The sequence below is a fragment of the Anopheles coluzzii genome, chromosome 2, assembly GCF_943734685.1.
Source record: "Anopheles coluzzii chromosome 2, AcolN3, whole genome shotgun sequence".
Taxonomy (NCBI): Eukaryota; Metazoa; Arthropoda; class Insecta; order Diptera; family Culicidae; genus Anopheles; species Anopheles coluzzii.
The window spans coordinates 41,389,172-41,403,176 of NC_064670.1; the positions used below are offsets into that span (position 1 = coordinate 41,389,172).

Here is a 14,005-nt window from a genome sequence, read left to right on the forward strand (position 1 = left end):
AGTCCTAAGAAATCGAAGCCTAGTTTGTGTAACATTACTGTGCCTTTGCACGTAGCCTTCAATTGGTGGAATTGGTGTCATCTATAATAACCAAGCAGCCTTCATTGAAGTGGCAAAATCTGTTCGGTATATAATTGGCAAAGCCAACTGAAGGGGGAATGCTTTTTGTACTCTATGGGACACTTAAAAATTGGTTTGGTTGATCGAACAGTAAGCAAAGTTAATTTAAAAAAAGAAGGTTAAGTTCACTAAATAACAGTAACTATTTTCCTGGAGGTAAAAACAAACTCCTTCTCCAAGGGTGCGATACTCATGATGCAGTTTTCTTTGGATAGTAAATGAATCACAATTAACTCTCTATTTCGATCTCGCTATAACAAACGTAGGTGTTTGCTTTAGTTTTGTATTTCCGTTTATAGTCGAGTCATGTGTCACATTCTTCTAATTTCTTTTTAAGTTTGTCCTTTTTGGCCGGCCCGGCTAGATAACGGTTGTGAGTTACCGGAAGCCGATCGATCACTAGACGACCGTTTCCTCGCTCCATTTTCTGTACTCCCTCTCCGTACACCCATTAGTTGCCATACGCGGTATGTAAGAATGTATGCACCTCTTTTAAACCCTTTTCCTTTCAAACTCCCAAACCTTCACATTACTATCCTAGACGGCCACGATCTCCTTAAAAACCTAGAGGAGTGTGTGAGTGAGTTGTTTTGTTTTAAGTAGCTTTATTCAATATGATACAAAATTTTCCTTTTCTATATTCCTTTGTTTGATTTGTACCTCCAATTTCTTACCAACATCGGCGGTGTGTGCTGCATTTGTGCTACCAAAGGGTATGCGAGTTACCGTACTGATGAACGCGTGTTTTGTAGAGCTGTGATTTACTGGAACCCGAGAAGAGCCTAGGGTATGGTTTAGCTTAAGCGGACGTGTACAACAATCACTCATTAGATTCAACCTGCCGACCTATCAGAAATGGGTTGTAAACTAAATGTCGATTGCATCAAGTGATCCTCGGTGCTGAAATCAATGAATTGCATATACACACATCTATATTACGTCCACAGTCTTATGCCACACATTTTGCAGGCACCTAAATTTAATAAGGCAATAGAAAAGCAACTGAGATTATACAAACGACACTGGCAGGAGAATCAGATGCACTAGGGGTGGGGTAGAATTTTCCGTTTCTCGTGTGTGTGTGTGTGCGTGTGTGGTTTGGTTCTGCTGTCACCTTTAGTGAAGAACTGCCGGACGTATTAAGTGTTCGCCCTTCTTTTAACAACTCTTCATTTACTACCGTCTGTGTGTCAACGTAACAGCCCAAGTCTGAGTTTATACATGTTGTTTTTCCTTTCTTTTTTCTTTCCTACCATGGTCTCGGAAACCTACCTCTTCTTCTCTGTGGCATTGTGTGTCGAATTCTGCAATAAACTCAAACGAAAATAAACTATTGCCGAACGTCCCGCTGTATGGGTATCGCTGAAACGCTGCGAATGACTGCGAATAAATCAAACGTGAACAATAATGGCACACCGGCTATATCTAACGGTGACCTTAAAAATTAACTGCGATTCAATGTTAAAAAAATATATACAAACTAAACTAAACAAACAAACTACTGCAAATAATCCGGATGCCGGATTGGGGCCCTGTTTGTTCTAAATTTCCCATTTTCCATTTACGACCGAAACTGAACATACTGCACAAAACTGGAAAAATGGAATCTTCATGAACGCTCCTATATCTGATAAACACTACTTTAACTTCATTCGTAAAACACACTACCGGAATGGGTTACGTTGTTTAATTAAATTTTTTTTACTACTTATCTTCTTATTCCCAATCAAAAACTGCACAACGACAAAAACCATCAAAACCAAAAAACTTCCGAACTAATTATCGATCAACACTCTACTACCACCTTAACAAAAAAAAATACCACACTTCCCGAAAATTGCTACAAAACTAAAGGCGATATTTGCAAGTTGTATACCAGAGATTATAGACTTGATCGGAACAAGACCCAAATATGGGGGAACACTGAAGAATGAACGGGGAAGAAGGTGAGATTCTACAAGAACCTACATCATTATAATCGTTCGCATTACCATTGTGCCACCGCCATCCATCCCACCCACCTTATATAGCATTTCATTGTTTCTTGTGTTGTTTGTTTTTCCTCCATCTTGCCTTCCGCACTATTTTGCGCTCCGTTTTGCTCCATTTTGCTCATTTGCCGTCCCAGTCAAGGCCCTCTCCCGCGATTTCTCGCGATTGGTCCCGCGATTTCTCCTGCTTGATTTTTTTGTTTGTTCAGCATTCCAAATTTCATTTCAATCAATCGATTCTGTTCCTTTTTTCATTTGCTCTATCGTCGGTTTCCTTCTCCACCATCAAGCAATTTATCAGCTGATGCGTATAGAAATGTTCTGTTATTCTTAATCTTTTTAACTTCCTTCGTTTTTTTTCGTTTTATCATATCTGCTAGCTCTGCACATTTAACGTCTTTTTTGCCTTCTCTCTTTCTCTTACGTTTTGTTTTGTACATTGCTCTCAGCCTAACTGATCCTTAGGCGTTCCTTTGTATTTTTTATTGGTTTATCTCCCACCATCAGTCTCGTGCTGTGTTGGCTGTTTTGTCATGTGTCTCTGTTTGACAGTTTAGTGTATTGTTTACTCGTTGGCGTATACACGTTTTCTGTTGCTGCCTTCGTTTGTCTGTCATCTCCTCTGCTCCTTGCTCTTTTGTTAACTTCAAATCAAGACTATCCCACCTGTGTATGGTCAATGTTTGCTAAGTGTTCACTGTCCTTTACCAATATTGTGTTGATCATGCGTATATCTTGGTCTCTGAATGTCTCATAAGGATGGAATGTATTGATTATGGTTTTATGTTCAGTCTATCTGTTTCGTTAACTAGTGTTACAAAACCCATATGAACTTTTTTGGGGCTCCTTTTTCTGCCCCCTCCCCACACGATATTGTCTCTTTCGTTGGAATCTCTTTAGTATCGGCATAGCTATTTTGATGTCGGAAATTGCTCTTGAAAACTTTCATATCACCGTATAGACCGGTGTTTTTATAGCTCTTCTTGGTTTTAGTATACACATTCAATGCCTTTTTGTCCCATCTTCTGAGTGCTAACTGAACTGTGCACGCTTGTTTTGCAGTGAATTTTAAAATCCGATTCGTTTGATTTGTCTGTTTTGCTAATTTTTCGTTTTGATTACACACTAATCCATTTGCAAATCGATCATAATCGCAGCAATTGGTGCCTTTCAAAAAATAGCTTCTATGGGTTTTGCGAAGCACTTTGATTTGAGTTTGATGTTGTTTTTTTGTATTATTGCCTCAGTTCGCTGCGCAATGCATATGGCTTGTTTTTCGGTTTCATTTGTGTTGCGTATATTTTTTCTTCAAGTGCCTGTTCGCACATCCACTTTTGTGTATGTGCAAACGATGGCATTCAATAGTACCACCATTTTTGTTGTCTTGTGTGTGCGTGTTTGTTTTTCTACTTATTTTTAGTTTGTTTTTGAACAATGTATGACATGGTTTCGTTTTTGTCTCGAATCTACCATTTGCTACAATTGGTTTCGCTACCTTTTTTGGGTTCTTTTTTCACATTCTCTATTTTTTCGAACGAACCTACATCGTATCCACACTAAACATGCCACTTTGGGATGCAACTATCATGAAGATAATCATTTAACAAGAAGAAAAAAAAGAAAAAGACAAACAAACGAACTGTGGGTGTTTTTACAAACTAAGGTATACTCTGGTGTTCAACTTCCCAAATAAATCGTCGTAGATTGTTAGCATTCAACTGTACCAATATTCGCATCACAGCAGAAGCATGACCAGATACGGTATGCTCGAGGGAAAGCGTACTGCTACACGTCTCCACGCGAGCGAGTGGTGTACAAGTATGAATTACATTCGCGCTTTCGCTTGTGCATACTTTTAAAGCATCTGGTTCTGATTCTGAGTGCGCGACCATCGTCTTTCTTACTTACCTTACCTTACCTTACTACTCTTGTCTGATTACCCTGGTTTACTCACTATAATCTTGCTCTGGTCACCTAGCCAGCTTCCAAACTATGTAACGCAAATGGTGGAAGCGGCGTACTATAAGAATAAGTGAACCGCGAAGAAGATCCCCACGCTATGATTAACGATGTGTACTAACCGTACAGTGCAAGCCCTTCTTCTCGAATTTGTGTAGTGTCAATATCGATAAGTGTGTTTTTATTTTCAATGGAAGTACATGTATCGTATTGTGTTAGTGTTTAATAAACCATTTGTTGGTGCCAGATTAGCTGTACTATCCCCCCCCCCCCTCTCCACCTCCACCCCGCCCTATTGTCCACTGATAGCTATTCATATTATTACAACCTTAAGCATATCTACCTCCGGGCACCGGACGTATATGTGTATGTATGTATGTGTGTGTGTGTATGTGTGTGGCAGTGTACAATCTAATAGTAGTGTGGGGAAGGATATTTTCAAACCGAGACTGTACATATAGGTATCTTTAATAAGAACTACGATAAACCCTCACATATGGTAGGTGTGTTGGTTAGGTGATCCTGTGTTGATGTCCTCGCGTTACTGTTTTTTTGTTTAAACTGAAACGAATTGTAGCCACCATCTAATAATGGTGATTGTTTGTTGATTGGGTATACTATGGACATACTACATACATTCACATACACTCACATACACTTCCACATACCTACATACACATATACACGAGCCATAGAATGTGTGATGTACTTATTCCCAGGTCGGTCAAATTGCCCTGCTAAATGGATAATGCGACTCGTTGCGCTAGGTTGTACTTTGCATGTTCTTTTATTATAATTGAATGTATTGGTGCATACTTCTGCATCCAATATGAGCAACAAGAGATAAGTTTTTTAAAGCACAGCCTTTGTGAACTGGCACTGGATGATGATCGAGCAATTTGCTCACTGCTTCATGTAAACAACAAAACTGACCATAACATCTGTTGATCCAGGGCAGACATGATGTGTTTGTAGTAGTACTAATTAATTAAGTTGTAGATCGTGACCGTATTCCTTGTGATTATTGATATCCTGATTAGTGTTGTACTGTAGTCTTTTAAGAATAGATATTGAGAATGTTCCACAAGAAGAAATGATTTGCTAGACGTACTGAATGCTCCCAGTAACGTCATCCAACAATCTAACAATAGCTCACCATTTCGCGCTAATCGGCGAGGTTCCACAAATATGTATGGGCCACTGAATACCATTGAATCGAGGCACATGCTGAAATCAAATCACTCAAAAATATGTTGAATTCCGTTTTGCTGTCACCGTATGACCGGATAATATATTGTTCCTAAATTACCAATCGGATGCTTTGACTCCAGTCCTGTTGACAGACTTACTTAAAAGCAATACTATAGTGACACTCAGTATCTCGTACTTTTACAAACCTGTACAGACCAAGACGAGAGAATTGATTTCTCGTACCAATTACAAGCTATGCTTCGCTCGGTTATGTAGTTGTTGTGCATCAATCAATCAACGGTTAATCGTAAATGAAGCATAAACAGGTCTACTGTAAGAGTTAGATAATTGTCATTATTTTTTGAAACATACAAGTACCACTTTTTATGCACATACACACATAGCGATATGCGTGTACGTGTATAGACACAACCTATATACACATATACTCTGGCTAGCCCTCATCTCGTATCGAACCTGTTCTTTTTTTTCCTGTGAATGAGTACACGATAGGAACTGAATGCACGAATGAATTATGTTCTTAGTGTTTTACCATTTCGATTTGTCTTGGTATTAATGTTTGGGAATATCTCCTTTCGCTCCGCTTTCGGGGCGAAAGACGTACACTGCTAAAAAAAAAACTACTACCTTTCTCTGTAATGTTTTGTGCTTGATGTTTGATAGAAATGATGTACTATTTGTAATTGTTGTTGTTTCACGGTGTTCCGTCCATAAGTAAAGCAGTATTAAACAAAAAAAAAACAAACAAACACTCCATTACAACCGTTCCGTTGGCATAGCCCGGTGCATTATCCAACGCAATATCTAGATATCGTTTGTCGCTAGAATGAAATTGAAATTAGATCATCATTCGTATGTAATATCAAATCAAATCAAAAGTATGTTTAAAGCTTGAAAAGCCAAACATACAAGCTAGAGTTGAAATATCTCCGATCGCACCAAAACTTAAACGAGATCAATTTAATTGGGCTAACCGTGCCAATGCACCACACGATATCTTACTTAACTGTTCACAGCCATAACCGGCCGGCGGGTAGCCATATATTGAATTCAAGAAGCAAAAACATGCGTGGCCAGGCTGAAAACATAACCCGCTGTATCTTTTAGTGCGTTCAACCAGCATCCTCTACCAGTTGGAGTAGTGTTTCGGTAATGTTTTGATATGATGATAGTATCGTATTTTTATCGCTTTTGTCCATTCACCATCCTCAAACGGTCCGTGGCAACGAGTTGTTTGTGGTAAGCACTAGACAAACAATCAACCAATGCTGCTGGTTTAATATAGTACAACTAAAGTGGTTTAGTAAATATAAGCAATACTTTCAGGACCTCTCTTAACCAAGGCATACACAAGAGTGATAGCGATTTCAAAACAAAGCGAGCGCGTAATTAAAAAGAACATCGGTACAAAGAAATATGAGCTACGCGCATAGATTAATAAATCACGGTTTGCAGTTTTCGTGTAATGCATCTCGTAGTAGCACCAATGACTAATATTACGTTACAAGATTGCTACTCTCTTCGTCTCAGTGCTGTGCGCGCACGCGTTTGTGTGTGAATCTTAACATATGCATACAGATTAATGCATTTCGCTAAAAGGAAAGATAATGATTTCAAACAATGCCACCGCTTGTAATACGTTGCGACGGATTTGCATGCGACCGTGTTTCATAATAGATCGTATATTTAAGCAATATGTATGTATGTATGTATGTATGTATGTATGTTTGTATGTATGTATTGCTATAGTAAAGCATCTGCTAAGTGCTCTAGTATTTCGTAGATAGAAATAAACCACACACATTCAACATAAACATAAAAATCTTCTGCACCATACACCTAACCACCTGCTGCCCTTACGATGCACAAGTAGTGATTAATTAGTTTATAGGCGTTTAGTAACTTAAGCTCATATGTAAAAAATTTGCGCTCGTAGTATGCTGCACGAATCAAACTCATCATGTATATATATATGTAAGAATCGTGTATATAATGTAGTGTATGTATTTAAAGTTGCTATTCACCGAGCAAAATGCAACGACGCATCATCGCTCAAGCAATATTATGGCTCAACTTTAGTACATGTTTTGGTGCTCGAATCTCATAGCGCTTTCTTTACTTTTCCTACAACCAGCAGTGAAATGTAATATAAAAAAAACCCAATAGCTAGGACTGCGTTTACATAAACATTAAAACAGTTAAAAAACAGTTACCCAATTCATAATTTCTAGCGAAAAACCAAAACATAAACTAGCTGCTCTTATTAAGTAATAGATCGCGCAAAACCAACATATAAAAAAATGTCTCTCTTTCTTCTACCGTATAACAATACTATCCTCTTCGCCACCATCGTCTTTCATTGCAATTCTCTTCTATACCTCTCTCTCTCTCTCTCTGTGTATCTCTGTCGCTCTTTTTAATAGTGTCTAAAAATATTAACCTATTTTTGACGTTGCTCATACTGTCGGCACAGCTCTTTTGTATGCGTACCGTCAATCTGTACGGATAGGAATTACGATACGATCCTTTCCGCGGTGTTTTCCCCCGTGCTATGTGCAATGTTCTCCACTGTGTCAATGTCAATTGGCCGGTCTGCTTTGGGCTGGTCCCTCTCGCGGCCAGGCACAACGATCTTTGATAATTGCACCAATGACGATGCCTCCTTGAAATGTGTTGCCTTGTTTGTGTTATATCTTTCCCTCCTTTCGCCGTAATTATCTTTTTATCTGTTTCTTTCTCTCTCGCGCTCTCTCTCTCTTTCTCTCTTTCTCTCTTTTTTCCTTCCCTTAACCCCCACCCCCCTTTAAGTATCATTAAAAGACTCTTTCATCCGTTAATTGTTTAGTTTTGTTATCGACGTCGTGTGGTAGAAAACATGTCGTTTTTTTTGCATGCAGCCCGGTTGTGTCATCCTACCTGTGGTTTTGTTTTGATTATGTTTAATCCAAGTACTGTGTTGATTTTCTTTCATTATGTTCATCCGTTCATTTTATCTCGTTATGTTTTGTGTTTCGTGTTTCGTGGTCCATCACATTCCGTCTGTACCGTGAAAATTACATCATTTCGTAAATCGTCGTAACTTGTCGCGTCTCATCAAGCTCCTCCTCAACTCCTTTTCCCTTCGCCTTTGCCGAAACTGTAACTGTCACTGTTATCATATTTGCCCTGTCCCGATACCTGCCTCACGTTCCCCCACTTTTCCCATTTAACAAATTTCTTGATCTTGATCACCGTTTCCTAATCCTCTCTCTTTATCTCTCTCTGTTGTTATTGGTTTTCTTTGCTTTACCCGATAACTGAAATAAGTTTAAATGTTTGTTTTTTTTTCATTGCTTTCCGTTACGTCTTAAAATCCAATTCAAATCGTACACAAGATGGCACTAGCAGTGGCACTAGCAGTATGGCACGAACTTTTTGGCAAGATGGTAGAAAACCCCAAATAGTGATCAACCCCGCCAAACAGTGCGGCTATGAACAATCGTCTCAAGTGCTGTTTGCTATGCTGCTTCTAGTGTTATCGTACATATCAATCCGGTCTAGGAAAAGATACAGGCGGCCTAGCAAACCGTCATATTTATGTTATTCGTTTTGTTTTTTTGTTTCATATGGTTTTCTATTTAGTTGTGTTTGCTGACATATGTTGTGTCACGATACAAGTCCATGAATTGTTTGCTAACATACGTTTTTTTTCTTTGTGTATCCTTATCACCTGGCCACCTTGCGCACGCATACATGGTGTTGTGTGTGGTCGTTTATCTGCCGTTTTCAACGGTGCATCGGTCCATCCTGGTGCGATGCTGCTGGAAATCCGGATGTCGTCCATCATCTGATGTCCCGTGACTCGGCATCTTCCTTGGCGATTCCTTGATGGTGCAAAAATTAAATCCTTCGGGTGAATATGTTGTGTGTGTGTGTGTGTCTGTGTGTGGGTTTGATTGTGTGGGGCTGGCACGAATACGGCAATAGACATATCGTGGTATGCGGGCACATAACATACGAATCGGTGTCGCATTTCCTGAAGGACTTTTTACACGAAGATCGCGAGGATGTCGACGTCGAAGTGGTATTTTTACATCGGTAAGTAGATCTTTCTTGTACCTTTCAACCTTATTTACACAACAGCTGCAGCGTAAAGGTTTGCAACCGGAGTGTGTTGTTATTTTCTTCTTTTTTTATTAATTAATTATGAGTTGTTCTCACTTTCTCGTGTTGCTCCCAACACAAAAGAGTAATCTCATCAATTATAATATTAAAACTGAATATCGATTGTTACCCAACATAGAGCAAGTGTCTCTCTTCTCAAACGCTATATTTAATTGAGCAAAAGTTTGTACATTATCTGTTTGTTTTACTTAAGATGCAAATGTTGTCGTTATTATTTCTACCATCAGCTCTCATCACAGTTTCGGGACTTTTTGTTTCCTTCATCATTGTACTGTACTAAGCTGATGTTAGTATTGATCAACGATTTGGTTCAAGTTTTCGTGGAAAAGTTGCCCCTTTGCCTAAAAGTGTGTTGAGTCATTTTTAATTTTGACCTTATGTTCGTCATAATTGTTGATGTAGTTACTTTACCGCAAATCCTGTAAGAATAACAAGCAACATGTTTCTTTAACCATAATACCAATTTCTATAACTGACCATACATACCTGTATCAAATGTAGAAAGGAGCCTGATCTGGAACTCGAAGGTCTCTTGAAGCGTCATTACACAACGGTGGAGTTTTTTCAGGGAACTATGATGAATGCGGTCGATTTGGAACGAGTGAAGGTATATGAATACAGCTTTTAACAAAAAAACTAACAAAAACAGCCAAAACAAATCAGAAAAAAACAGAAATCAAACAACCGAAAACTTACAACAGCAACAAACATTAGTTTTACTAAGCTTTCTTATGCATAAAGTTTCTCCATCAAACAAACAAAACAAACCAAAACATTCCCACAACAGAAACATACCACAACTACCTTCAAACAGGAATGCATTAATTCCCACTGTAAGAATTTAACCTGTGAACATTATCTGCAAAACACGTTTTGTCAATGCTATCGTCGTTCGTCTGACTATTTTTGAATTACACTAACCAACCAATATTTTCCCGCACACTAAACAAACCGCCCTTGCACAACGCAGAAAATTCAGTTGTGGCGCAGTGGCACTTGCGTCTTAACTTTTGCGTCATATTCTGTTTTGCCAGTTTACGGATAACTATGTGGTCACACGTGTTTAGTTTAGTACCGCACTCGGGAATCCCGAATCGAATCTGTGCCGCTTTTGTGGGTGTGTTTGCCGAGACACAGCATGCTTCCTTGCGCGCGGTAATGTGCACTCATGACAACACTTCGCAGACCGGGATTCTCTGGCTGGCAGGGTTGAGAACACAGTTTGTTAGCTAGCAGCAGGACAGCTTTTTTCGACATGCATAGCCACTAGGGTCCAATAGGTATTGAAAAGTTCAGTTAAGATAACTCTGCTTACCTTGTGTAGGGAAGAAATTCGTCGTAAGGCTAGCCAAGTACATCGTTCCATCCAGTTGTTGTTGAACAGGTTAGTTCGAAGCGTAGAGATAGTGTTAAGCAATTATTCGGCTATCATTTACCATTTCCTTTCGATTCGATCTATTGCTATATATGTTTAATACTACCAATCGGCTATTATGCTAGTTTTTACTCATTATATGTTGGCCTTCTATGATGTTGCTGGCATATTTATAGTAAAGCGCAATACATAAACATGCCACACAATGCCACCATCGTGCTTGCGCATGGTACAGTTTTAGATTGACCATTTCAATCTTCTTCGCTCATTACTGTATCTATTCAGTGTTTTTTCGGTTTCTCTGCCTCTCGCAGTCTGTTAATCATTTGTAAGTTTTATTTGTTTTTTTTTCTTTCTCTTGTGCCTGTAACTGTTTTTCACCACTCACCACTAATAAATGATAGTAATTTTGGCTGTACTACAGCAATAAGTTTCATTTGAGTTAGAATGTTATCGTTTTCCATCGTTCTTTTTCGGAATGCAAAACTTCGTATCATACATTTTACCGACCATTTCTTATTCTGTTATGTGTACATTCGTTTGGATCAAACTTTGATTAATCGCTTCGTATTTTGTTTTCGTTATTACTATTGTAATTTTGCATCTTCTGATTTTAAAATTTCTATATTTATAAATATATATATGCGATTTGTAAGTCTTGCCACTTCAACAAGGTCCGGGAACAGCTCGTGACAAGAGGTAATATCTAAAAATGTTCTAGTTGCGTCAGATTGGTATTGAACTGGTTCGTAATATGATCAGCACAAGCAAAGTTCAAAAGCGTTGCAGAAACGATTTGCATTTCCGCGTACCACGACTAGAGACCAACATTGCTGGTGCATTGCTTTTTAATATTATAATTGATATAAAAATACATTTCTTTTGAGTTACATTTCTTTTAAAAAGACTTATAAACATTGAACAAAAAAAAAATATTCGGAATGGAACAATTCCCAGCGTAATGGAGCATTTCCATTACCTTACGGCATTTCTTCTATGACTAACCTCATGTGTGTCTTTTCTTTCTATTTTCTATTTTTGCGCTTTTTCGTAACACGCACTTTATACACTTGAATTGTTCTCTTTGCCCCTCGATCAAATATCATGTTCTGGAATGTATGCGTGTCCTTCAATGACCGAACTATCTAAAATTCTTCCTAACGAACTCGCGCGCTCTCTCTATCTCTGTTCCTCAAATATGGGCGATTAATATTACATGCATCGCCAACCAAACTGGGACGCTGTTGTGCTGATGATTCATTGTTGTGCTGTTTCGGACAATCTATATTCCAATATTCTTGCTACCGAACGCTTAATATGGATTTGTGTGTAATATGGATAAATGCATCGTTTACATTAAATCCCATAAATCAAACAAACTTAACAATAAAAAAAAACCTTGCGTCCGGACGCGTCCTATGTTCTTGTTTGCGCCCATTCCCAATGTACGACCAATTAAAGTAAACCACCCGATCTGGAGCTGGAAGGTCTGTTCAAACGTCATTTCACCACCGTGGAGTTTTTCCAGGGAACGATTATGAGCCCCATTGATCTGCAGCGGGTCAAGGTAATCATTGTTAGTGTACTACTTTAAACCCATCCCATATCAAATGTTTCGATTGCGTGTCATATTTGGTTCAAACATTAACTGCCTATCTAGTTATCTTCAGTTGTCTCTTATTCATCATTTTAAAATACTATTCTTTTTATCTCTCTCTCTCTCTCTTTCTCTCTCTCTGTCTCTATTTCCCGCTATCACGCATTTTTTTCTTCAGAACATTTGTTTTGCTATTATGATTATTATTCTGACGATGATTATATATTTACCTTCTAGGCGTGTTAGATGTGGTGAATGTGTTGTTTTATTTCATTTTGAGTTAGAACAAAAGCTCTATGTGTTACACACACTGACACACTAATACACATACACGAGTTTGTGTATATATATATATTATTTGTTGCGACCAATGTGGTGTGTGTATAATCGTTCCCTTTTGTTTCGTGATGTGTGCGGATTTGCATAGTCAGACAGAGCAACTTCTTGTAGTAGTATACAAGAGATTTCCAAAGGTGTTCCAATAGTTTATCCCTCCCCTTTTAGGCAACCAAATTCATACAGTATATGAAAGCGATATGAAAATAACTCTTACATTTTTCTTTCCTGGAACTCATTACCTGTATCATATGTTTTAACACATTGACTGCAAAATTGACAAATGAATTGAACAACAAACAATAACAAAACCAATACAGGCACTCCCCGAGTTTTGAGGTACCGGATGTACGTGGATACGTGGTTTTATAAATAGGATAGTTCTTAGAGCGATTTATACTGGTTTAATGCCTTGATTGTCAAATTCAAAATAAATTCAGTTTTAGCTGAATTTTACAAATCAATCAAAACGAAAAAAACTAATAACGTCAATCAGATATACCGTATTTTAGCGCGTATACGACCCCTTTTTAGTTCGTAAATGACCAAAATCAGATTAGGCGGGTCGTTATACACGGGCAGTACCTTTTCGATTACTCCTGAGACATTACAATCAATTATATACAAAGATGGTCTGTTGCATGTGTATCCACAAAGATAACACTAGAAACACAAGGAGTGTTGCCTAGAAAATGTATAACCAAAATAAATAAAATATGAAAATATGGCCTTATATTCGGTTTTACTAGAAGTACAAAAAGAAGTAAATTTGATCAGAATCAAATTGGTAACAAGGATAAAGTTGTTTTTGAGTTTTGTAAAATAAAAAAAAATGTTTTTCAAAAATAATGAATAAATTATAAGAGAAGTTATACTCGGGGGGGGGGGGGGGGGGGTTAATACACGCTAAAATACGATACATCTAACATCATTAATTTATAAGCCCTTAATTCCCACCTAGTTCAAGCAAAATTATTTGAAAATAGATACGCTCACTCGGCGTACATCTTTGTTGAAGAATCTTACTCCTTCTGCCAGAAACAAGTGACAAAAATAGGGTTCTGGTCAAAATTCCTGAATCATAATGCCAAAAGATTTCTGGATTGCTTTAACAACATTCGCCGAAGGTTGCTCGGCTTCCTCTGCCCCTGTTAAAAAGTGTGTTTGAAAGATATTTTCTAGCAGAATATGGCATGTGTGAACGCCCCCAATTAGCTATATTTTGGATAAAAAGAGAGAAATTCGACTTGC

General features: G+C 38.2%; 1 protein-coding gene across 37 annotated transcripts in view; it reads left to right on the plus strand.

Moving 5' to 3' along the window:
* The window catches only part of LOC120952824 (calcium-activated potassium channel slowpoke), a 69,692-nt gene that overhangs the window by 24,221 nt on the left and 31,466 nt on the right, over positions 1–14,005 (plus strand). For 18 of the 37 annotated variants that reach the window (XM_049606142.1, XM_049606152.1, XM_049606146.1 and 15 more), the window contains exons 8-9: positions 9,249–9,359; positions 12,283–12,388. In XM_049606142.1, the coding sequence (XP_049462099.1) occupies positions 9,249–9,359; positions 12,283–12,388 (217 nt within the window). Of the gene's footprint in view, positions 1–1,974; positions 2,067–9,248; positions 9,360–9,947; positions 10,054–12,282; positions 12,389–14,005 lie in introns of all 37 variants that reach the window. The other 19 variants (XM_049606139.1, XM_049606140.1, XM_049606132.1 and 16 more) reach the window with 3 other exon arrangements.